Source organism: Prunus avium, chromosome 4, assembly GCF_965620075.1.
Source record: "Prunus avium chromosome 4, drPruAviu1.hap1.1, whole genome shotgun sequence".
Lineage (NCBI taxonomy): Eukaryota > Viridiplantae > Streptophyta > Magnoliopsida > Rosales > Rosaceae > Prunus > Prunus avium.
The window spans coordinates 105,477-132,434 of record NC_142287.1 but is presented as its reverse complement, the minus strand read 5'-3'; the positions used below and the strand labels follow the sequence as shown (position 1 = coordinate 132,434).

The 26,958-nt window shown below is 36.8% G+C and overlaps 1 protein-coding gene, 1 long non-coding RNA gene and 1 other non-coding gene across 3 annotated transcripts; 2 read left to right on the top strand and 1 right to left on the bottom strand.

Moving 5' to 3' along the window:
* The first annotated feature begins 9,392 nt into the window (after positions 1–9,392).
* LOC148294676 (uncharacterized) lies at positions 9,393–13,540 on the top strand. Its single transcript, XR_015835086.1, has 4 exons — positions 9,393–9,847; positions 9,960–10,021; positions 10,172–10,247; positions 13,214–13,540. It is a non-coding gene; the product is annotated as an uncharacterized LOC148294676 (long non-coding RNA).
* On the bottom strand, positions 10,754–13,195 carry LOC110774210 (uncharacterized). Its single transcript, XM_088252796.1, has one exon. The coding sequence runs from the start codon at positions 13,193–13,195 to the stop codon at positions 10,754–10,756; it is 2,442 nt and encodes an 813-aa protein (XP_088108922.1).
* On the top strand, positions 12,704–12,808 carry LOC148294677 (small nucleolar RNA R71). Its single transcript, XR_015835553.1, has one exon. It is a non-coding gene; the product is annotated as a small nucleolar RNA R71 (small nucleolar RNA).
* Positions 13,541–26,958: the final 13,418 nt, after the last annotated feature.

Genomic DNA, 26,958 nt, shown 5'->3' with positions numbered 1-26,958 from the left:
CCCTTTTTCATAATTTGAACGTATTATCTTCAATACGACTCGGAATTGAGCCCATTACGTGTCTACGGACTCGTTTTGTCGTGCTCTACGCAGTGGTACAAGTGGATTTTCCAAATTCTTTCTCGGTCAAAAAGTCAACTTAAAACCTAATAAATTATTCCGAGGGTAGTTTAGTCTTTTCCTTCATTAAATTAATAGTTAAATAATAATTAAGGTTTGGGTTGTTACAGGTGACTTCTTTTGCATCCTTGAATTCTACTCGCCAAGAAGAAAGCAAGTTGACGGAATTCATGGGCGGAATCGGGATGTTCTGAATGAAACCAAGTTGGTAGTCAGCGGCAGCGGGATAATAAAGTTCACCACCACAATGATAATTGCCACCTTTGTTCACCATTAGGCCGTATGGAAGATCTCGGCTGATGAGGATGCTGGCCTACATATTATACCTCTCCTCCTTTGTCTCTGTCGTAGGATATGAGGAAAGATCCATAGCTAGATAATCCGGGAAACGGTGACCTAAGCAAATGGAGAGATGCTCCCTGGTCTTCTCCTGGCACTCATAGAAAAATCGGAAGCAATCTCAACATAATGCTTCCGGCGTGGGGCGTTGAGCAAAGGTGGACCCAAAAGAGCGTTATCATTGGGGCAAATGGTGGCGGGACTTAATTCCGAAAAATAGAGTTGGAGCTACAATTGAAAAATCCATATAGGGCCAGAAGCATGGTAATCCATGGGTTTAGTAATTATCTCACGGAGCCCTCTATAAAGATAGGCAAGAAAGATTAGGCCCATGGCCACTGGATGGCCATCTACAAGTACTTCCGCCAAGGCTTGGAATTCCTTAGTAATCCTGCCAGATTTTGGGCATGCCAAGAACTTGCACAACCACATCACAAGAAAAGCCACATGCTCAGTGTAGGATACGCCATTGATGAAAGGGGGGTCGGTGGGCTCTCCGCTATGGCCACGATACTTTTTCATCCAACTCCTGGAGGTTTTGATCGACTTGTGAAAATCTAAGCCCACCTTGGCTTCCGGAAGGTTGGCGGCCGAGAAATCATCTCCATGAGGGCGAAGGCCTGTAATGGCGGCCAAGTCTAGCAAGTTAGGTGTCATCATCCCGAAACAGAGCCTCATGCAATTGGTGGATGAAGACCAAAAGCATAGCGCTGCAATAACAAGAGATCGGTCGCAAGGAAAGACTCTTCCCGCACATAGGAGCAATGTATCATATATTCCAATTTTCTTCCAATGGCCCTTCAATTTTGGTTCTAAAATTTTGAACCAACGATACCAATCAATATTACCTTTCGCCGAGCTCGAGTGGTCGGATTTCCCGACGGCAGATGATGCTTTATTTGATAGGGCTCCTTTAGTTCCGGCAGAATCCATTTTGATGGGGGTCCCCGTTGGCCAACCTTTGAATGGCTTGAAGTTCTCCCAAAAAGTTGCCCATGTAAAGTCTGAAAAATAAGTTGGGCCATTTCTCGGCTGCGTCACCCACACCTTCGCCACCTCTTCTGGGTAGGCCGAGAAAAATGGACCAAGAATATATTGGGTAGAGTTGGGAAAGGCATTGAGGAAGTAGGCAAATACTTGCTTGCCCAAGTCTTTGTCCATGGCCACTTTCATTTCTTCAAAAAATTGGGCACTATCATTTGGAATGGATTCCATCCTACAAACATGAAGTAAAATCGAATCAAAGGAAAATATAGTAAAGAAAGTGAGATTCGAATCAAGAACACGAAGAACATCATGGCACTATTCATACATTCAAAGTTTCAAGTCTACACTTTTCAAAGCTACAAATTCATCAAAATCATACCAAAATCAACAAAGAATTAGTGCAACATACCTAGAAACTTGCAAATTTCAAGTTTGACATTCATTTGGGTGGATTTGGTGTGTGAAATGATGAATGTGAAGATAAAGAGGATATGGGTTTTGAGGGAAAACCTTCTAGAAACCTATGGCTATGGTGGGAATGTTCTATGGGGAAATAATGAGAACATTTGGGTATTTGTAATACCTAGGATTCTTAACAAAAATCCTTCCAATTTAATTTCAAAGCTTAATAACATGCAAGCCAATTAGAAAGTCTCAAACTTCAGAAATTGAAAGGTCTTGGGTTTCGATTTGCTTACCTCTACACCAATTCCAAGCTAAACAAATTGGGGGGCAATGTTTGGGACTGTTGAAAATCACAACCGAATTTGAAGGTTGTGAAGAGGTTGCAGCCGAAATCTTGGAGTTATCGGCCGGTTGTGCTGAAGATGCGGCCATATTTTTGCTATCAATGCCCAGTTTTATCGGTCGAGAGCCACATATTTTTGGGCAAGAGTCCTGGGGGTTTTCGTGGAGACTAAAGTCTGTAATAATTTTGCAAGTCGGCTGGAGGTTTGGAAGGTAAAGTTTCATGGGCTGTTTGGCCAACTTCAATAACCAGGTGGCCTATGCAAATTAAAATATGAACTTATGCAATTACTTTGGATTGTTGCATGTGCGGCCAGGCTCCCAAGTTCATGCCCTATATATATATATATATATATATATATATATATATATAATATTACAAAGTGAAAGCAAACGTTGAAACCAAATTCAAAGCCATCATTATATGGTATGCTTTATATATATAAAGTAAGTGAATGAATGAAAAAGTTGGATGTTTTTGAGAATGTGCAGCCAAAAGTTTCTCTATCCTATTATATATGTATATATATATAATAATAAGTAGATGAATGAACAAAGTATGGCTGGAACCTCTTGGTTATCTGCCTATTTGGTTGAAAAGTTGCGGCTGAAGAAAATTGGGCTGAAGGTCTTTGGAATCCACTTGTCTTATTATATATATATATATATGCAACTGAAGGGCTTGCCAATACATGGTTGGAGGCTTTGGGGCTTTGCAAATTGACTGAAGGGTTTGCAGGTCAAGAATCTAATTGCATATATATATAAAAGAAACGAATATGAATGTGCGGCCGAAGGGGTGTCTGTTCAAAGCTTTCCCTATTTCATATTGATATAATATATAAGAAAGTGTATGAACAAGGTGCGGCCAAGGTTGGATGTTTTTGAGAAGATGGGCCAAAAGTTTTTATCCTATTATATATTTATATATAATAGGTAGCAAGTGGTGGAAAGACTTGTAGCCACCCTACTATCCTAATATCATTTTACTGACCAACCATAGGGGTTGATGATGGTTGGAAACTTCTCATTAAATGTCCGGAGCCCCGGAAGACATTAATCTTGGAAGGATTTTCAATGAAAGTTAGTTGAGGCCATTTAATGGCCAAACCCATGAGCTGAAGGAAGCTCTATAAATTGGTCGTTAGAAGAAGAGAAGATGACCTCCGACTGAACACACAAAATCTATCTTTTTATCCTGTACTTTTCAATTCATAGTCTAGGATTTTATCTTTCAAGTTCTTCAGATTATCCAAGTTCTTCGTTTTCCTAGTGTAAGCTTACTTTCTTGCAATTTAATTTCAATTGTCTTTACCTTCGAGTTTAATTCAAGTCTTTATCGCTTTAATCTATTTTATCGCATTTACAATTATGTCATCCTGTTTACTGCATTTACATTTCTCGCACTTAGATTTTGTCATTTTGTTTACTGCATTTACATTCATTGCCCTCATCACAAAAATCCTAAAAATAGTCATACAAATCTCAATCATCCTTGACCTCAAGGAAGAAAAAGAACCTAGGCCAAGAGGAGGTTCCTTGCTTGGCCGATCAATCGTTTGATTAAAAGTCAGAAGCGCAAACACACTCACACGATCTTTCCATCCAAGCCATCAAGTGGCTTGGTGGTGGCACGCCTACGCATCTCAAGAGAAGAAGGACCAAAAACTCCTTCCATCGGCCTACCCGGCCAAAAAGAGGGAAACACCTGTCGATGGAAAAGAGGGCCCTGCAGATGTTTGTGTTATAGAGTTGGGTGGGACTGTGGGTAAGCGATAGTTAAAACATAGATACGTTATATGACTCATTGTTCTTTCTCTGTGTTTATGTGCAAGAGCTAACTATTTTCTTTATTCTTAGGTGACATTGAATCCATGCCATTCAGCTTTGCGCCAATTGTCTTTTTCAGTTGGTAAGGTTGTGGTATATGGCTGTTTTTTGAGGAATTTTAATGGTTCTATTTTTGAGATGATTTCTTATCCCATGTGCTTGATTTGGATTGTTGATTATGTTTTTATGCTATGTGGTCAAAATAGATCATCCAATTACTGCTGTTGGAATATGCAGGGAGATTTGATAAGGATATGTTTACATTGCTGGTCCAATATGTTTTGAGCTCTAATAAACTTGATAATGGAATGTGGGATATCCTGTTTAAACTTCATCAATTATTTGCTGCTCTGATTTTTCTGGTGTATAGATGTAATGGAATGTGGGATACCCTGAACTAAAATTAACCAATTATTTCCATACATAGTTGATATCCACATGGATTTGAACTTTCATTGTGTTAATGATAACTGCTTATGTGGATTTAATTCTTTCCTCAGGGCAAGAAAACTTCTATCTTATTCATGTGAGCCTGATCCCGGTACTGTGTTGTTGGAGAGCAAGTAAGACTTTGTACTTATTTGTTGAATGTTATGTTTCTTCTCTCGCTTGGCCTCTCTAGTATCACTCTTTTCTCCATCACGTCATTTCCTTAAGTTGTTAAATTTTCTGCTTTTAGTGAATTTGAGGGGTATAAATGGAGGTGGAGGGAATTGGGTTCGGTTGTGCGAGTGAAATTATGCACCTTTGTGTGTTATTTCAGTCCAAGTTTGTACCTTTGTATATCTGTGTGTGTTGTTTTGCTTTGATAAATGGGAAGGCAGCTGTGATTGGGTTCCTTTTGTTGTTAGATTTTGAAATTTTGACTGGTAAAGATCTTCTCAAGGGAACTGACTTTTTGGACTTTATTTACTCTGTTTCAAATGCTTGGCAATAAACATTTCTCTGAAATGAACCAAAAATTATATGCACTACTTAACCCAAGCAAACAAAAGTGGGTGTTTTTATGAGTCATAATATAGATATATATATATATATATATATATATATATATATATATAAAGTAAAAGGAAAGAATGGTAAAACATTCAAAATACCAGAAAATGCCCTTGATTAATGCAAACATTAAGAATTGAAATTATTAATTAAATGAGGATAATATGGTAAATTCACACTTTTTCATATTAAAAAAAATTAAAATTAAAAGAATTTTTTTTAAAAAAAGCCTCTCGCAGGCAGGGAAGGGAATGCGGAGAGGCTAATGTGTGTATATATATATATGATGTTAAAGCTCCTTTAATTTGTAATTTTGGATATCTATATAAGTGTATATATTTGTAAATCTTCTGAGAAAGTAGACCATTTTAGATCATTCTTTAGGTTTTGCACTTCCTCTGTCTTACATCAAAGCATATGCTTTGAAATTGAATCATGAAAGCAATGTTGGATGAGGGGATTCGAACACAAGACCCTTGAGCGTAGAGGTAGTTGCTCTTAACCACTTCAGCGATAAGCTCCTTGCAAAAAAAGAAAATTTGGTAAGAAAACATGAAGAAGAGGGAGAAAAAAAAAACCAAACCTACAAGCTTCTCCTTTTTCCTTGACTCAAACTTTTGTACAATCTATACAATGTTAAAAGGTCTTGATTTCTAAGGGTAATTGTACCCGTCCTTAAGAAAACTAATAAGAAAGAAAACATGAAGAAGTTACCGCAGTATGAATGGACGTAGGACTGAGAAGAAAACTAATACCAAGTGTTGTTACTCCATTGGGTTTCTTTTCAATTTGGAAACTTTTGTATTCAAAATTTTACTCTAATGACATGTAGTTTAAATTTAAATTTTGAAAAGCTTTCTCTTCTGTCATGTAGTTGCTTTTAAATTTTTGCAATTGGGGCATCAATTTGAGAGCATTTGTGTTTTGTGCACTTTCTTTTTTTTTCTTCTGTTTATGCTGACTCACAGAAAGCCTTGCATTTTGTTATAAGAGTAGGAAAAGGTGCACAGATTGGTTGGTGCACTTTAGTTTGGTTGTTTCTCTTTGGAAATGGCCATTCTTTAGTGCATAAATCACTAACAACAAAGAATTAGTGGTTGAATAACCTATAAGAAAAAAATTCATAATTGATAAACTCTTATTCAAAAACCCTAGCCACTCTCTCCTTTTGTGAGTTCTAAATTAAAACTTCATAGAGGGGGAGGAGGAAGAATCATCACTTCCCCTTCTCCACCTCCTCTCTTCTCGTCTTTTCCTTTTAGGTTAGTGAATAAGTCCATTGAGGCATTTTGAATATAAAGCCCCTTGTGGTGGTTTCTTTTGAGACATGGTTAGATTGAAGTTCCCCATCACCCCTTTTAGTCTATGTTCTCAATCAAATCCTGCTCTCAAAACCCGCTCCCTATTGCCGCTCATGTTCTCTAAATTTTATTATACATTGTCTTTGACGGAGGTTGCTATAAATCACCCAATTGTTCATTGGCAAGGCTGTTTTCGTTTATTTGTTCACTCTCATGCACAGGTAGATCGTTGGAAATCATATTTTCCCAAATCTGTTACGAATGCGGTGGTGGGTGTTGATAGGCTTTTCAGTACCTGCGCAAACAGGGTTAAAACTCCTACAAAACTTGCAAGAATGACAAGGTTATTGTAGTATAAATGATTCTCGCAAGGTCGTTCTCCGCAGGGATTATTAAATAACTCGTAGCAACCAAATTCTAATTAATTATTGTAAAAGAGAAAGTTGAGATGTTTGATTTTAAGACCTTAACTTAAAACGAATTTAACTAATAAAAATAAGGCAATATGTAAATTTAAAGCTAAGGGCAAGAGAAACAGTTGTGTTTTTAGAAATCAAATTAAGAAAGCACTAGGGATCCGCCGTCACCTTAACAATTCTATATAGTTCTCCCAATTACTTATGACCTATACATGCATATTTCGAAGGTTAGGTATTCCTAATATATGCCTACTTGGACCCCCAACATAGAGCGTATATCACACATGCAATCCGTCTGTGGTATTCAGATCAAATCTAAACATACATGACTCATTAAGTTCTGTGAAACCTTTTGAAAAACCATGCAACCCTTAAGACGTGGTATTCATCCTAAGTGAACTTGCACATATTAATCACAAGAAGCCTTCGTCAATTTCAGGGACCGACCTCTGACCGAAACTGCATCAAATTACTTTTCTAAACATCCTAATGGTGATCAAGCATTAAGACACTTAGATAGTTTAACCCAGTGATGAATAATTCGAAAACCTGCATGCATATAATCATAAGCAAATTGGACAGAAACTACATATTCTTGCTAAGGCTCGTGGCCTCACCCTAGCAAAAGAGAGTTAGTTACGCATGTTCATAATAAAAATAATCATGTTCTTCATTAAAATAATAAAGATCGAAAACACCTTGAAGTAGAAGTTCTTCTAAAAATCCTAGCAAAGTCGCGTTCAAAAGCCAAAAGAGAAGCCCCAAAATTCTGTGAAATAGAACTTAAATACTCCCTAAAACCTAGCTGCCAAGAACCTGCTTTTCTATCCCCACAAGGAAACTAAATAAAATAAAATAATGACATGACATAAAATCCAAATTGGACTAGGAGAATCTGCCCCCAATCTGTCCAGCCACGTTTTGGCCTCAAATCTGATCCAAATCCGGCCCAATACAGCTCATTTTAAAGATAAAAACGTTCTGAACACTTCTCCAGAAGGCTACGAATCCATCAGAGGTCATCTCGGGCTCCAAAAACGCCATAAAAGCCCAACACGTCACTTTCCAGCACTGCACACTGCTCCTTTATTTTATCGCCAGAAAATAACCGCTTGGTAGAAAAGTCTGAAATTTTGATACGATCAAGCCAAGTGACTCATGAACATCCTCCAACTGGAATTACTCCAAAATTCGTCCATTTGATTATGTTTTGCTCCAGAGAAAGTCGAAAGTCCTATATTGAGAATACAATTCAAAGTATCAAAATTCTTCCAAAATATTAACCAAAATATATTAAGAATGGGGCTAAATATATAATATAAAATATGCCCATCAAAATACCCCCAAACTTAGCTTTTTGCTTGTCCTCAAGCAAAACAAGACTCAAAGAAAATAAAAAAAACTTAACAAACTAGACACAAGGCTAAAACTTAAACAAGACAAAATTTCCACCTTCAAGTTGCAATCCATAGAAAATGTTAAAAATCCGAACATCTTTTCAAAAGCTCCAACCAATCCCAATACAGAGTCTAAACCATTGAGAGTCAATTAGAAAAGAATCCACAAATTTCCTTCGGTGTAAAGTGAACCATCATAATTAAGGAGACTCAACCAAAAACCCTTACCTTTCATCCCATTTATTCACACTTCACCCACTAACTTCACACATAATTTTTTTTTTTTTTTTTCTTTTTCTCTTTTTGCTTCTCTCTCTCTCTCTCTTTTTTTTTTTTTTTTTTTTTTTTTTTTTTTTTTTTTGTAACAGTGGTGGTCGTGCAATGTCAGATCACTCAAGCTTTCGATCCAACCCATGTAACGAGCTTTAGGTCAATGACTCCCAAACCAAATAAGGCTTTAGGGCACTAGGTGTAGAACACCCCTAAGGACTTATTAATCCGAGTTGGAAAGGCTACGAAACCAACTAACCACCTTGCCCCATGCCAAAACTCTACCGTTGGACTCGAGAATCACTGCTGATTAGGCAGGACTGGCCCGGTTACTAGGCAAAGCCTCGGGTGAGACAATTATTACTTTAAAACACATACTAATTTTATTTTATATAGAACAAAAATTAAAACACACTTGGACAAAAAATTAAGTATTTTGATCTCACTCCCCACAAACCATGTTGGTGTGATGTGCAAATTTCAAAGTGTAATTCATGAATTAGTATCCAAGCAACAATAAATAGAAAAGACTCTAATGAGGGATTGATCTTCACCATGTCTATCTGTTCTAATGTTTAAAATAATCTATGGATATTAACTTAAAAACGAAAATTTTAAACAAGACTCAAAAAAAAAAAATTAAAATTAAAAAATTAAAAAACTAAAATTTACTTTCCCACCCCCAAACTTAAATCACACATTGTCCCCAAGGTGTGGAAAAGAAAATAAAGGAAATAATAAAAATAAAAAAATAAAAAACTAAAAGAAAACAGAAAAATAAAATGCGAGCACAAATAAAAGAAAAGACCAAAGAAAAATTTTAAATAAGAAAAGAAGGAAAAGAACACACCTGGCAATTGCTGAGGGACCACTAAAATTGAACAGCAAGAGCATCCGCTTGCCATTACCCCACTTGGATGAAATTGGCTCCTCATTTTAATGACAATAGAGAAAGGGTGTGAATGAGTTGGTCCATGTCAGTGGATGAATAAAAAAAACGAAATAGGAATCAAATAGACTCTTGACTAGAGCCCAGAGCCAACGGCTCTCGTTGTCCCTTTGCTCATCAGAACCCATACTCCATTCAATTTTTCTTAGAATCCACGCCGTCACCTACTCAAAACCCAAAAGTCTCTCTCTTGTGTCTTTCTCAAAACGCAAACCCTTCCCTTTCTCTGTTAGCCCAGTCACCTACGCAGATATTCCTTTTCGCAAATATTTCTTCTGTGCACTAATAGCGCTTCTTTATCTTGCGCACACTCAAACCTTCTCTCATAGGCATTTCTCTCAGAAACCCACACTCCGCTCTCGTTCGCAGCTGTTTCAAAACTCAAACTTGGAGTTTTCTGTGCTGGATTTGCTCGAAATGGTATTTGGAGTAACCAAGGAGCCGCTCCGTCCTTAACGATGCACTTCAAACATCAGATCTGAGAGGCCAAAGGTAAAACCCTCCTCAGATATTGGAAATTTCGTTTCAGAATTGATGGTGTGAGCAAAGTCTAACCCTTGCGTGTATGTGTATCCATGTGCGGTCAACCCCCAAACTTGCAAAGCTGAGCAGATTTACACCACACATTGGTCTTGATGAAAATTATGTTTCTGAGCTTGGGTAACGGTAAGCCTCGCGGTTTGCTTGTAATCCATCACTGTCAACTTCGTTTGATGGAAGTAGCAATTTTGGCGTCAGTTCAGTTAGGACTGAAGAACCTCTTTGCCTTGTCTTGAGTGACTCATCCACATCTGTTTTCATCTGCTTCAATTTTAGATTTGCATCAACTTGGAAATAAGACGTGGAGACTGCCGGATGTCAGCGAGCAAGTCAATCTTCAAGTTGCGAGCAGGTATAATATCGAATCCCTGCAAGTTTTGTGGTTGTAATCTGGTAGACTTGCTGCTGGGTGCATGATTCCAGCATAGGAATAGCTGCCTTTGATGTTCATGTAGACTTGCTACTGGGTGCATGATTCCAGTGTAGGATTGCTGCTGGGTGCATGATTCCAGTATAGGATTATCTGCTAGTATGTTTGCTGCTGATTGTTGTGTCCTACATTGAACCAAATATGTGTTAGGAGTAGAAAGAAAATAAAAACAACTAGATAAAGAAAACCAACAAAAAGAAGTAACGAGTTTGGAAAAATTGGGTTGCCTCCCAATAAGCGCTTTATTTTAAGTCTGTAGCTAGACGTTGCAGAAGCCTGGTGGTTAGATCACTGGTTCCTTCAGAGTCAATGACTCGCGTGCAATATCGAAGGGCGACTCCAAATATGGTTTCAGCCTGTGACCGTTCACTTTGAATGTGTTGCCATTAATTTCACTTGTAATATCAACCGCCCCATGAGGATAAACCTTAGTAACCAAATAGGGGCCATTCCAACGAAGACTTTAATTCTCCGGGAAATAACTTAAGCCTTGAACTGAATAACACAACCTTTTTCCCTGGCCGAAATTCCTTTCGCAAAATTTTACTGTCATGAAATGCCTTAGTTCTTTCCTTGTAGATGCGAGAACTGTTATAAGCACCTTGACGAGTTTCCTCTAGCTCCTTTAACTGCAATTTCCGCTTTTTCGCTTTTCCCCTGCTGAGCAACTTATCTGTATTTGAACTTGCCTGAAAGCTGGCTTGAACCATATTGTCTACCACATCAATGTGCATACATTCCTGCTGTTCAGCAGGACGTTTTGCTCCTTCAAACAAATTAAAAACCACATATTGGTCTTGAACTCGTAAAGTTAATGTTCCAGCTTCCACATCAATTAAAGTCCTAGCTGTTGCCATAAACGGTCTCCCCAAAATAATCGGTGTTTGCATGTCTTCATCCATATCCAAGACCACAAAATCTGCAGGAAGATAGAGATTATCCACTTTAATAATGAGGTCTTCAATAATTCCCCTAGGGTAAGCAACTGAACGGTCCGCCAGTTGTAGAATAACTGATGTAGGCTTGATTTCTCCTTGTCCTAGTCTCTGAAAAACAGAAAAAGGCATTAAATTAATACTGGCACCCAAATCAATTAAAGCACGTTTAAAATTTGAATTTCCAATTGTGCATGAAATCGTAAAACTCCCTGGGTCTTGTTTCTTTGGAGGCAGTTTGTGTAATAAAACTGCGCTGCACTGTTCTGTAAGAATAACTTTTTCAAAATCCACGAGCTTCTTTTTCTTTGTGCAAACATCCTTTAAAAACTTGGCATAAGATGGAATGTTCTTAATTGCATCAATCAATGGGAGATTGATCTGAACTTTGGCCAATGTCTTCATAAAATCTGTCAACTGTTGATCTTTAACTTTGGGCTTCAACCTTTCGGGATAAGGCATTGGAGGCACATAAACACGTTCTGCAGTTTTTGCAGCAATTTTTTCACTGTTTTCGGATCTGCCCATAGACTCTGTAGAATCTGCAAAAATTGCAGAATCTGCAGCAATATCAGATTCGGTGAATTTTTCTGAATCTGTTTGTGGCTGTGATGCTGCCTGCGAACTTCCAGCACAAATTTCACCTCTATTGTCATAACTTTTACCCGAACGTAGAACTCGAACTGCCTTACAATCTGCGCCTCCCCTTGGATTCTGTTCAGTTTGGCTAGGAAATGTACCTGGTGCTCTTTCTGAAACTTGGAATGCAATCTGTCCCATTTGTTTTTCTATGTTTTTCACTGTTGCCTGTAGATTTTGGAATTCTTGACTAGTGGCGTTTGCTAATTTTTCAATTGCAACCTCCCAAGCAGCCTTAGGCGCAGCAGGTTGCTGTACCTGTTGTTGAAATTGTGGCCTTGCAGGCTGATCTCTGTCCCACTTAAAATTAGGATGATCTCTCCAACCCGGGTTGTAAACATTTGAATACGGGTCATATCTTGGACGTTGAAAATTATTAAATGCATTAACGTGTTCTGCTGCAAATTCCGGATAAGCATCTTTATGCGGACAGCTCAAAAAATCATGGGTTGTCACATTGCAAATGCTACAGGCAACTGGTAAAGGTTGCTGTACAGCAACCTGTGAACCTGGAATTCTTTGTAATAACATGTCAAATTTTGCATCAAATCTTTCAAGCTTTTTCTCCATTTTTTCAATTTGTGCCGACATATATGGAGAACCATTAGATATCTCAAAAATAGACCTAGATTGTGGCTGCTCAACTGCCCATTGATGTGTATCTGCTGCCATTTTTTCAAATAATAAACAAGCCTCTTGTGCATTTTTATCCTTGTACGAACTGCCGCATGAAGCGTTGACAAGAGTTTTTGTTGTCATATTTAACCCTCTGAAAAATATATGCACTTGATCCGTACTGCTAATACCAGAATGTGGGCATTTTCTATTCAACTCTTTAAACCGTTCCCACGCCTCATGAAACTCTTCATTTGGTTTTTGGGCAAAAGATAGAATTTGAGTTCTCATGTCCAGAGTCTTTGAAGCTGGATAATACTTGTTTAAAAATTTCTCACTGAGTTGGTTCCAAGTGCTAATGCTTCCAGATGGAAGTGTGAGGAGCCATCTCCTTGCTTGATCTTTCAATGTGTATGGAAATAAACGAAGCTTAATAGATTCAGCTGAAAATCCTTTCACCAAAATATTCTTGCATCCCATTAAAAATTCTGCAGTGTGCATGTTAGGATCATCGGTTGATAACCCATGAAATGTAGGTAGAATACTCAACATGTGATGCTTGATTTCGAATGTAGACCCCTCTTCCACTGCTGGATATGTAATGCAACCTGGTATGTTAGTGGCACGAGCTGTTAAAGAATTACCCAAAGGCTCACCAGCCTCTGGAATAACAAAAGCCATTGTTTCTTTACTGTGCAGGTCCTCAGAATATAAAGATTGCAGAAAAGTCCCTTGCTGTGAAGGAACCCACAACAAATTTTGCTCCCTGCGTCTCCTCCTTAAAGATTGCTCAGGTTCTGGATCAAACGGAAACAATTGCTGAACTGCTGAACGTATGCTGACCATGCACAGATTGTAATCTGCACTGCTCTGCTGTGATCTGTAAAAATAAAATAAAAATGGAAATTATTTCTTCTTTTTTTTTTTTTTTTTTTTTTTTTAATGTATGTACAGCAATAATTAATGCAGAATCTGATTAGAACGAATTATTTTAAATAATCCCCGGCAACGGCGCCAATTTCTTGATAGGCTTTTCAGTACCTGCGCAAACAGGGTTAAAACTCCTACAAAACTTGCAAGAATGACAAGGTTATTGTAGTATAAATGATTCTCGCAAGGTCGTTCTCCGCAGGGATTATTAAATAACTCGTAGCAACCAAATTCTAATTAATTATTGTAAAAGAGAAAGTTGAGATGTTTGATTTTAAGACCTTAACTTAAAACGAATTTAACTAATAAAAATAAGGCAATATGTAAATTTAAAGCTAAGGGCAAGAGAAACAGTTGTGTTTTTAGAAATCAAATTAAGAAAGCACTAGGGATCCGCCGTCACCTTAACAATTCTATATAGTTCTCCCAATTACTTATGACCTATACATGCATATTTCGAAGGTTAGGTATTCCTAATATATGCCTACTTGGACCCCCAACATAGAGCGTATATCACACATGCAATCCGTCTGTGGTATTCAGATCAAATCTAAACATACATGACTCATTAAGTTCTGTGAAACCTTTTGAAAAACCATGCAACCCTTAAGACGTGGTATTCATCCTAAGTGAACTTGCACATATTAATCACAAGAAGCCTTCGTCAATTTCAGGGACCGACCTCCGACCGAAACTGCATCAAATTACTTTTCTAAACATCCTAATGGTGATCAAGCATTAAGACACTTAGATAGTTTAACCCAGTGATGAATAATTCGAAAACCTGCATGCATATAATCATAAGCAAATTGGACAGAAACTACATATTCTTGCTAAGGCTCGTGGCCTCACCCTAGCAAAAGAGAGTTAGTTACGCATGTTCATAATAAAAATAATCAAGTTCTTCATTAAAATAATAAAGATCGAAAACACCTTGAAGTAGAAGTTCTTCTAAAAATCCTAGCAAAGTCGCGTTCAAAAGCCAAAAGAGAAGCCCCAAAATTCTGTGAAATAGAACTTAAATACTCCCTAAAACCTAGCTGCCAAGAACCTGCTTTTCTATCCCCACAAGGAAACTAAATAAAATAAAATAATGACATGACATAAAATCCAAATTGGACTAGGAGAATCTGCCCCCAATCTGCCCAGCCACGTTTTGGCCTCAAATCTGATCCAAATCCGGCCCAATACAGCTCATTTTAAAGATAAAAACGTTCTGAACACTTCTCCAGAAGGCCACGAATCCATCAGAGGTCATCTCAGGCTCCAAAAACGCCATAAAAGCCCAACACGTCACTTTCCAGCACTGCACACTGCTCCTTTATTTTATCGCCAGAAAATAACCGCTTGGTAGAAAAGTCTGAAATTTTGATACGATCAAGCCAAGTGACTCATGAACATCCTCCAACTGGAATTACTCCAAAATTCGTCCATTTGATTATGTTTTGCTCCAGAGAAAGTCGAAAGTCCTATATTGAGAATACAATTCAAAGTATCAAAATTCTTCCAAAATATTAACCAAAATATATTAAGAATGGGGCTAAATATATAATATAAAATATGCCCATCAGGTGTGGTCGTGATGGCGCTTCTTCAGGTGGTGGTGATAAGGTTCGTCTAGGCTCATGGGTTGTTTTAGGGTATGTTGGGTTTGTGGGCTTATGGTTAATTGTGATGATGTGGGCTAGTAGTTAGTTTTGCTTTTAGCATGTTAGTTTGTTGTCCTCTTGGGATTGGTATTTTAGATGTCTTTGATTGTATCGTTGAGGTTTATCTAATGAAGTTTTTATTTTATCCAAAAAAAAAAAAAAACCCTATAAGAATAGAATTGGTATAATTCTAAAAATATTGGAAACCCACATAAAAGAATAATAACTATAGCAACTGAAATCATGAAGCTTTTTCATTTCACTACCTGCCTTCAGCGGCTGAATGTGCAAAGAAGCTACATACATGTTTTCCCCATCATTTTTCTTTTTGTGCCTTTTAAGTCATCCTTTGGTAGGCTTGAGGAAAATAGCTAAACAAAGTAATTATTCACATAGAGAACATTGCCCTTGGTTCAATTTGAGCAAAACTTAAGATTCACAACATTTATAAGATGTTTTAGATGTAATGAACAAAACTATAACCTATAGCCTATTATTTCTGCCTTTATTCTGCTTATATAACCTATAGGTGTTTATTGGTTATTTCCGCTTTTATAGCTTACTTCTCCATTTCATTAAATTAGCCAATAAATGGCAATACATGTATCAATTTTGACCATAGGTGTCTATGGATTATCTCTGCTTCTATAAAACAAACTTGCTCATGCTTTGATTCTCTTATGAGTATTTGGTTTGATTCTATTACACTCTTGGTCTTTTGGTTTCGTTATGTTATAGGTATTTCATAATTTGAAGAATGCTTGGCGTATTTAAATTGTGGTTTGTGCAATTGATTTTGTGGCCATAATTATGTAATAATAGTTATTGTCTTCACTCAAATTTTCCTATTTGTCTACACTAACACCTACCATTTTCCAAATTTGTAGCAACAAAATCAACACCCCTTGATTTGATTATATTAAAGCTTGGGTGTTTTGGCATAATTTTCTTATACCTATTTAATAAATTTTCACAATTGTTCTAAGTTTGTTACCAATTGATTAAATAGAATGAGGTTATACTTTTGTCCATCAGATTAATAGAATGCTTAATGTATTTAAACTATTGTTTGTCCTGTTGGATTTTTTAACTTAATTATGTGATAATAATTAGGGAGCATTTTTGCTCACCACTTTAACCCAAGGTGTGCCCTCATCACCCTTCTCAACATTTGACACATGTCCCTTGACATAACTATGGTTGCATAAATACAAAGTAAAGAGTTAATTATGGTTATGTCAAGGGAAACGTGTCAAGTGTTGAGAAGGGGGGTGAGGGTACACCTTGGGTTAAAGTGGTGAGCAAAAATATACCCATAGTAATTCTTGGCTTCACTCAAATTTTCTCATTTATCTACACTAACACCTGCCGTTTTCCAAATTTGTACCAACAAAGTTGAAACCCCCTGCAAAGAACAAGAAAGGACATTAGCCACCTCTATAGCAGAGCCAGCAAGAGATGGATCCCCTTCCAACAGACGTCAAAGCATAAAAATCCCCCTCCACCACCTAGTAGCATGTATATAAAGACCTGTCCAAACTCTTTGAACAATGAGCAGCTCAAAACTGCAGATATTTTGGTGTTTTGATTGCTGATTGGTTTATTAAAATATGATCAATATTTTAACATGACAAGCAGAATATAAAACATGTTATTAGTGGGTTTTTGTAACTTAAACTTCCTAAACAAAGCATAATGCAACTATTTAGATCTCCATGTCTATATAAATAGTACCATTCCTTACATATTTGAACGACAAAACCAGCAGCATCGCGGGCACCTTTGCTATTTCGTTTCTAGATGCATATATAAACGTTTTTCATAACATAACTTAATGCATGTGTCATTATAACTAGCAGTTTTGAATCTAGTTAAGTTTATAACTAGCAATTAAATATATGCCGAATTAGAAGCTTTTTTGCATCAATGTGATCAGGTTACTTGTTATATATATATATATATATATATATATATATATATATGAAAGAATAAAATAAAATAAAAAGGACTTCAAGATGTAACTCTGATTTCCTCCGAACTGATACTACTTATCTCCACACACATGGCTGAGTTCAATACTATTCTCGTCCTCATTTAGACGAAAGAATGCATCAAGGGTTGATAAAAAAACACATGGCCATGGAGCATAGCACAAAATATACAGAATTCCCCAATCCCCTGCATATATGCTCTTGAATTAAATTCAATTGAAGCCCTACACATCCCTTTACTTACTGTTAAGCAGCAGCAACTACTGGGAAAATGAAGCGGTATGGGATTTGATCTGAGTTAAAGTTTCAGTTGAATGGTATTAAGTTACTTGATGTTTTTATCAGTTGATACAAAAATACCATTTTGCCCCTGTATTTAACAGAAAAGTTAACAAAACAAATCGGGTCTAAGTTCAAGGACTAATAAAACAATTAACCCTTGATGTTAATGTGTAAATCTCACCAATATCTATCAAATTTTATAAGGGCGTGCAAGATCTGATCCAATCTGTCCAAACCAACAAACCTAATCCACTCAAATCGACCGACCCAATCCGCCCAAACTGACTTATCCAATCCAATCCAATTTTAATTGGTTTTGATGATTTGGCAGATTGGATTGGATTTGTAATTCCCAAAACCGACATGATTGGGTTAGGAATTTGCTTATGAGAATCAAATCAAATCCAATCCAATTAAATGTAGTTAGTTTCATGCTTATTTTGCTCGTGTAGGTCTTTGTAATTGAAAAGGTTATGAATATTTTTAGTCATTTGAATGAGTTATGTTTAATTATAGAATCAAAACAATTTTCTCTAGTATTTTATTTATATTTTACATTTACGCCTATTCATATGTTTAGATTAAACCTAACGGTCTTGACCAAAAAAAGATTAAACCTAACGATAAATGTTTAATATTTTATTATTGTCATTTTCCATTATCAAAACCAATCATCTAATCCAATATAATCAAATATCAATTGGATTGAGTTTAAAGCACCACGTGACACACACATGGCCCTTATTGAAGGTCATTATCGTCAATTACCTACCTAGAAAAAGTTATAATTTAGTAATAAAATTTAGGGTTACTACTAAAGTTGTCCCTGTATTTTATCATAGGTCAATTTAGTCTAGTGTTGTCACACAGTTGCTCAATGTTACCCTTCCAATTAGATTTATGTTAAAAACTGACTTCATTACATTTCTCCAAATAAATAAAAAATAAAAAATAAAAAATAAAAAAATAGTTGCAAATAAAAATTAACATTTTGTAGATTGAGTAAAAGGAGGGACCCTTTTTGGCTACAGAGGAGTATTAGTTTACGTTGATTTCATTATTTGACGTATTTCCTTTTCGACCTTGATGTTTTTATTTTTCTATTTGGCACTATCAATTTTAAAGTCAATCTAAAGCTCCATATTTGTTGAAGTCAATGTTAGATTTTCTATATAAGTGTCAATGATCTTTCACAAAACCTGAAATACATAGAAGACATATCTGGCACCATCTTCCTTGAGTACACGATCTCAAAACTCATTCAATTGCAGCAGCAACAACTTTGGCAAAAGACACGAACGGCTCAAGACTTCTGCTCTCTCTCAGAAATTGTTTCAGCTCTCTCGTTATGATGAGATTAGGTTAAGAGAACATGTCTAACGAGAGCAGGGTCTTAAACTTATATAGGGCTAGGTCAAATTGTCTGTACTCATCACCGAGGGCCTACTTGACTAACACTCTAAGCCCATCAAGCAACGGTTCACACAAAAGGAAATAAATAGGACCCCTTTAATTGGCTTCAAAACTTTCCACATTTCACAAGGTTTTGGGCCTTAAGGTATAATCTAATTTAAACTCTTATCAAACCTGATATAACTTAGTATTTACTGCACTGAATCCATCCATACATGCATCAAGCTTATTAGAGAATTTTGTCCACTCAAGATGGGAAGAAATGTCACATCCCGGATTGGCTCCGCCGTAGCACGATATTGTCCGCTTTGAGCCCCCCCACACTCGCACCACACTGCAGAGTGGCTCTGATACCATTTGTCACGACCCGACTCTCCTAGCACGATATTGTTCGCTTTGGGCCCCCCTCTCTGCCCTCACGGTTTTGTTTCTGGGAGCTCACGAGCAACTTCCCAGTGGGTCACCCATCCTGGGATTGCTCTGGCCCCCAACTCGCTTAACTTCGGAATTCCTACGACTCCGAAGCCAGTGAGCTCCCAAAAGACCTCGTGCTAGGAAGATGCGGGTGTGTACATATAAGGCACATCACCCCCTCTTCATTGGTCGATGTGGGATTTTACAATCCACCCCACTTAAGGCACATCCCGGATCGGCTCCGCCGTAGCACGATATTGTCCGCTTTGGGCCCCCTCTCTCTGGCCCTCACAGTTTTGTTTCTGGGAGCTCACGAGCAACTTCCCAGTGGGTCACCCATCCTGGGATTGCTCTAGCCCCCAACTCGCTTAACTTTGGAGTTCCTACGACTCCGAAGCCAGTGAGCTCCCAAAAGGCCTCGTGCTAGATGGATGCAGGTGTGTACATATAAGGCACACCCCCTCTTCATTGGTCGATGTGGGATCTTACAAGAAAGAACTTGTATTCATTAGTCAAAGTAATTGCAAATTACAACAAGAATGCTGGAAATTTGTCCATGCATCAATTTTTGCCCTAAACCCTAAATTTGTCCAAGCAGTAAACACACTTTCCTTTCTCAATTTTTGCACCAATGCTTCTCTCTCGTTGTCTCTCACTAAATGCTTAAGGCTACAAAAGTCACAAAAACTCAACTGAAGACAACATGGAAGAACATTATCTGCAACCAACACTACTACAAAAATCGAAATAGACAACGAGAATCCACCATCTTCTAGAAGGTTTTCAAACCGTCGTGAAATCGACCGCCATCTTTTGATATATAAAACAACGACGGCTAATACCCAACATCGTTTAACCATTCAACATAAAAAAATATTACAAACCGACGTCTAATTACTATATATGTGAAACCTTTGACAACATTAGACGACGGTTTTCTTAAAACTTAGACGTCTAAAGAGTGTCACATGTCAAGCCACCAATGAATCACATAAACCTTAGGGTTATGTTATGAAAAGTATAAGGACTATTGTGCTTTGTCTCTAAATTTTTTTTGACTTTTGTTAACACTTGTAATTTTGAAAACTAAAATTACATTTTTCAGGCCTTTAGGGGCAAGATATTGTCTCAATGAGTGCATAGAATTTGTCGGTTTATTTTTCAGATTTTTTAAAATATATTATGAATATTAGTAATTAAATACAATAAAAAAATATTTTTAAAATTACATTTTTTAAAGCTTTAGGGGAGAGACAATCTTTCAATGAGTGCATGGTAGTTGTCAGTTTATTTTTTGGAATTTTTTTTGAATTTATTATGAATATTAGGAATTAAATAAAATATAAAAATCATATTAAAATGAAATGACAAATGTACATAACCAACGTTGGATCCCTTTACAACGACGTTAAACAACACATAACGTCGTCCTAGATCATATGAGACGTCGAAAAGCAAGCACTGACGTGGTTCATACGTTGCGACGTCAGCTTGTTCTGAATAACCGACGTGGGTTATATTTACAACGTCTTTGCTAAAGTCGTTGCCGCCGTTATTTATGTATACAACGTCAAATTTTGTAAGCTAACCACTGTTGTATGTATTTAAGACGTCGAAATGTTTGTACTAACGAACGTAGTATATTGGTACAAAATTTTTCCGTACAAGATGAAGGTACATGTAGACTTCAGTTTTATATATAAACCGTTGTGTTTCTTCCTGTTACATGGCATTTTTAAGAATTTCCGTCGATATTATATTTCCCGCTATAATAAGATGACGATTGTTTATACATATGAGATGTGTAAATGAGAATGAGACGTCGGTGTTTGGGAATTAAATTAAGTTTTTATGAATTACTGTCGTTTTAATTCATTTAAAGACATAAATATCCTAAACTAAAAAAATTTCAACAATTTTTTTTATTTTTTATGATTGTTCAATTGATTACAAAAAAAAAAAATTATGTACATTGTTAATAAATTAAAATAAACCTAAACATTGTTAAAATAAATTACATCACTTATCATTCTGTAATTGCTTACTAACGAATTCTGCCCATTCCAGCCTTACTTCGTCAATATGTTCTTGTACATACTGAACTGGTTCTTTTTTCTTGTCAAACTGCAAAATAAATTAAAAAACCGACGTGTTATAAAGATAAAAACGATGGTTTTTAAAGAAAAAGTCGTGGTAGAAAAATAAAGAAATTATATCTTAAATTTTGCCTTTTACCTTATTCTCAAATGCTAGGTCTGGATCATGAATTATAACTCTCATGAAATGCATCACGTAATAGCCACACTCTACATTTGTTGGTTGTCGAGGAGTGCCTTGTAGATTTTTCCATATGGCTGATTTACGTGATGAATGTTTGCTTACATGAGAGTTACATTTTGATTGAACTATTTCAAGAAAACAAAAAGTGTTAATGACAAAACAAAAAATCTAAATAAAAAATATTAACCATCGTGGTAAATTAGTGAAGACGATGGATTTTTTTAAAAAGTGACGTAGTATTTTATTTCAAACGGTGGTATGAAACTACCGTCGTTGTGTAACATTCTAACGTCGGTAACGAGGAAAAACGTCATATAACCCAAAGTTGTTTGTAATTGAAAGTTGAACAGAAAAAATTAAAACGTCCTTAAATGAAAAACTCAAACGACGTGGTATTTCAATTAAGACGATGGTTTAAAGAAAATACTGACGTAGCAAATTCTTTCAAACGTCGGTAATAAATTACTGTCGTTGTATTTTAATTATAACATCAGTATTATAAAAAACAGTCGTATAATTCAAATGCGCAGATTAAAAAAAAATATTAGATTGGAATAAATCAACTTACGTATTCACTATATTTCTCATGTCCTCGTCAGAGCGGTTTGGCAATGAATCCATGTAATAGACAGTCTCCTTAGCTGGTCTCACAATTACCAACACCCAATGACCCCTACACATAATGATCCATATAGGTTAAACAGTACAAAGAAAAATATTACAAGGAAAATAGCTTAAATAGTTAAGGGGGACTAACCCTGGATTATAACACACTAAGAAAAATTGATCCCCATCTGCGTTTTTAGGCGGTCTGACAGATGTTTTGTTCGATAAGATAAAGTACCAGATTGAGAGCTCACTTGCCCAGGGTCAACGAGGCCAACAAGGTTTACCATATTTGCCATTTTTAAATAGTCAAATAGGTACCTAAATATATGAAATTCAATTAAATGAGATTTTAATTTAAAAGAAACGGAAATGTAAAAAAAAAAAAAAAAAAAAGGATTTCTAGAATTACCTCATGTATACTGCAATCACTATGTCTCTAATCTCAACCATGGAAGCAAACTGTAAAATATCTTCACACAAGAGGAAGGTATCATGCTCAGTGCCAAACACTTCCTCTGGAATGTGAACTCTCACGTTCTTGTTAGCAGGCTTCAACTTGGTCTGGACAAATTGGCATAGGGCTAACAAAGGAAGTGGCATGTCTAGATTTGAGAGATCCTGTTACAAGAAATAAATAAAGAAATATAAGTTAGTTTGTATATCAAGTAAATTAAACGACACTAACTAAACCAACCAAATCAACGTGGTATATAATATAAACGACGGTTTCTAGAACATACTGACGGAGTAAAGGTTATAGACGACGGTAAAGACATAACCGTCATTGTGTAAATTTTCTAATGTTGCTACACTATAGAAAGGTCGTCTAATTAAAATGCAGTAAAGGCTTGAATGAAATAGACAACGGTTTATAAAAGAATGAGACGACGGCAAAAAAAGACAGTTGTTATTTTCAAGGCATAAATAAAATGCAGAACAAGTAAAAGTGTCGTGATATTTCACTCACAACGACGGTTCTTGGAAGAAACAGACGTATTATGGTTTTCAAACGTTGGTAAAGATATACCATCATTGTTTGGAAATTGTAACGTCGGTTATTTAAAAGAGCGACGTCTATTTAAAATTTAAAAAGTAGAAAAAGAAAGTATTAGAGATTTTACCTTTTCATCTTGCTGTTTTTCAGCAGCATTAACATCAAGCTTTGGATTTTCTTCCTCCAAAACTAGGGGTCTGACATTAGTGGCTCCCAAGCAGCTTGCTTTGTCAGACATTGGATTTTTTGGGCTTTGTTCTTGAGGCTATAAAGGAATTGGGGTAATTGGTGTTTTGAGCATGTTGGGATCAAAATTAGGAACTAGTTGATGGAATTGTTTCAACATAATTTCCCTCTCTGCTCTGACTGCCTTCAAAACACTTTCCTTTGCCCTAGCCTCAATCCTCAATGTCTCTTCTCTGATTGCCTCCATAAGACTTTCCTTTAATTTGTCAACAAATTTTACTATTTGCTATCTCGACAAATTGAAGAATTGAGTTGGGGAAACCCCAACTCCAACACCTTTGACTGTCCCACCATGCTCGGGGGTTCCCAAAGCCAAACTCAAAATATCATTGCTCCCAGAGACAGTTAGAGTGCCCTCGGAGACTTGTTTTTGTAAATCATCATAAAAGAGAGAGAGAGAGAGAGAGAGAGAGTGAGAGAGTGAGTGAGAGAGAATGTTAGTAATTGAACAAATTGTAAAACAGATAAATAAACCGACGTAATATTTTAGTGACGATGACAATTTTTTAAAAAAACTGACCTAGTATTGATTTCAAACGGCGTTAATAAAATACTGTCGTTGTGTAACAATGCCAATGTCGGTAGAAAAAAACCGTCATATAATCAAAAGCCATAAAACAAATAAATAGACCATAAATCAGAAACCTACACTGTCGTAGTATTTCAATTAAGACGGCGGAGATAAATAAACCGACGTAATATTTCTGTGACGACGACGATTTTTAAAAAAAACTGACATAGTATTGATTTCAAACGGCGGTAATAAAATACCGTCGTTGTGTACATTTCCTCTAGTTCATACACCAATATATAATTTATACGTTATTGGGTTAAATTATATATATATATATATATAGGTAATAAATAAAGATGAAGACAAAGATAGATTAAGTTAAACATAAAGATAAAAGTAAAATAAATAAAATAAAATCAACATGCTTTGAAGACCCTGTTTATCCTTGCTTCGAAACTTACTTAAGGCTCATATATATATATATATTTCCATCTTCATTTGTAAAACAATTTATCGCTTACGAAATTAATGGTATTGTATAAACTCCTCCATTTTAGTTTAAAAGCATCTCAAAAACTTAAATTCTCTCCACCTAGGCGTACGCCCATTCCTGATCTGTCAATTCCATTAATACCGTTAATTCCATCCTCGCAGGCCTCGGAGACACCAAGTCCACTCGAGCTCCAATCCTCACAGGCCTTGGAGATACCACTTCTATCCTAGCCGCAATCCTCACAGGCCTCAAAGATACCACTTCTATCTAAGCCGCATTCCTCGCAGGCCTCGGAGATACCACTTCTATTCGAGCCGCAATCCTCGCACTGCACATTTCGGGTGTCCCCGAAACTTGTGGGGCATGTCATAAATGACAAATGGTTTCAAGACACTGAGGGGTACTCCTCTGGTAGGTTTGAGAAACCATATCCCAAACTTATATCAATACTCTCCCTTTATTTCACAATCCATATCCCACCCTTAATATCAACTTTCAACAAATTGATTCTCAATTATACTTAAAATATATATGCCATATTCTGATAAAGACCAAGGGCCATGACTCATCATTTTCAGCTACTGAGTATATGTATTAAATATGGACATACACCTAAATATTTAATTAGTTTATTAACCACTTCGAACTTCGATTATCATACCATTCCAACACAAAAAGAATAATCTTAATAGTAAATAAATTGCTAAATAATAAGCTAATAAAACAATAAAAAAATAAGTTGATGTTCACTAAGCCCATAGATTCCAACGAATACTATAGTGCACCTTCAAGTAACTCATAGTTAAACTATGCACAATTTAGCAGCCTGTAAATAGCTATCTATACTTAATCCGTAACACCACCCAGTTAACTCATTTCTAGTCAGGACTCACTTATATGGTCATTCTAACACTTCTCAAAGGTTATATCTGCCTCGAAAGACTCACGGTCAACCGGGAGATCAAACTGCCTAAGCTCGGTCAACTGGGGCCACGACCTTCGATTCCCGATCCGAGAGTTCCTAGAGGTTCCAACATACCTAGGATACATTTCCCGAGAGTTTGGTCTCGATCGGACGGTCAGATTGATCACAATCGTACGATTGGACGGTTACTAAAAACCGAGCCCTAGGGTTGGCGTTTCTGGAGTATCCGAGACTCCTTTTTACGATCCGTCGAATCCTATACGATCCTGAAAATGTCTAGATCAACATATATATAATTGATTATGATCCAACGGTTCAAACGTATCGAACCCGGAAATCGCATAATAGGCGAGATCCATTCGGGGTTCAAACGTTGTCCGAATTGAAATCGGAAAGTACCTACGCACTTGTGAGGACCAGGGAATCATTCTGGAACCCTAAGCTGGTCCAAAACCTAGCCCACGCGCTGCTGCCGCGTGGGTGCCCAAAGCGATACCACTCGCCGGAAAATCTCAAAATCAAGGGCCAAGATTTCTACCCTAGATGTAAAACCTCATTTGGAGTCACTTTTGTTCTTGGACCTACCCCAAAAAAATGGCCGGAAGTGGCCAGAATCTCATCCCGAAATCTGGCCAAATTTAAATTCGTGATTTGGGTTATCTGTGCTAGAAATTGATCCAATCCTACCCAACCATCAGCTAGAGCTCGAAAAGTAGATGAGAAACCATACCTCACTTGTTGGAGATGGTGGTAGGGAATGGCCGGAAAAGACCAAGACACACTGCTAATTTTCCCACAGCAGTTTGGGCTCGGTTTTGGCTCAACCTTGGGCTTGATTTTCTGGTGGATTCACTTGGAATCAAGGCTGGATATGGACATTTATGGAAAGAGGAGAGAGAGGGGAAGAGATTTCAAGTTGTGGCACTCGATTTGGTGGCTGGACGGAAGAGAATTCCCCATTTTAAAATGGCTGGTCCTCCTTAAATCGTGAAACAGCAGAATCTGGGTTTAAAAAAAATCTGAACTTTGAAATATTTACGATTGTGCCACTGAACTTCTTTTGATAATAATTTCTTCGTTACAGCTCCGATTTGAGCCCACTACGTGTCTACGGACTCGTCTCGATGTGCTCTACGCAACGGTCCAATCAATATGACAAATATGGTAAATCTTTTTGCCCGAACTAAGAATTACCTTTTTGCCCCTTTAATATTAATTATTATTTTAATTTCCAAAAACCTTAATTAATTCAGATCATTTTATTTTCTCAATTAAACTTATTTCATCTTATTTTAATTATTTAATCATTCCTGGGGTAAAATTGTCTTTTTCCTGAATAATTTAATATTTAACTATTAATTTAGGACCTAGTTGTTAACACATCGGTTTGGTTGGTTTAGTTAGATCTTTTATTTTACTTGATATACAAACTGACAGGACCCGCCCCGAATTCCTCGAAACTCAAGACGAATCCTGTGGAAATTTCGACATCACGATGATGCCGAGCCCACTAACTAAAAATTTAGCCTCTTTTCCAAATTAAGGGAAAAGAGCACGAGACTTCCTACCGAAATTTCGGCAGTCTCCCCTGTAAATTGAACATTCCCCAAATTTCAACCTGCACAAAATTCACATTTTAATATCCCAACAGGCAGCATGCACAAGTTATCAACATGCAAATACTAAAAGGCCTCCAGCCTTCAA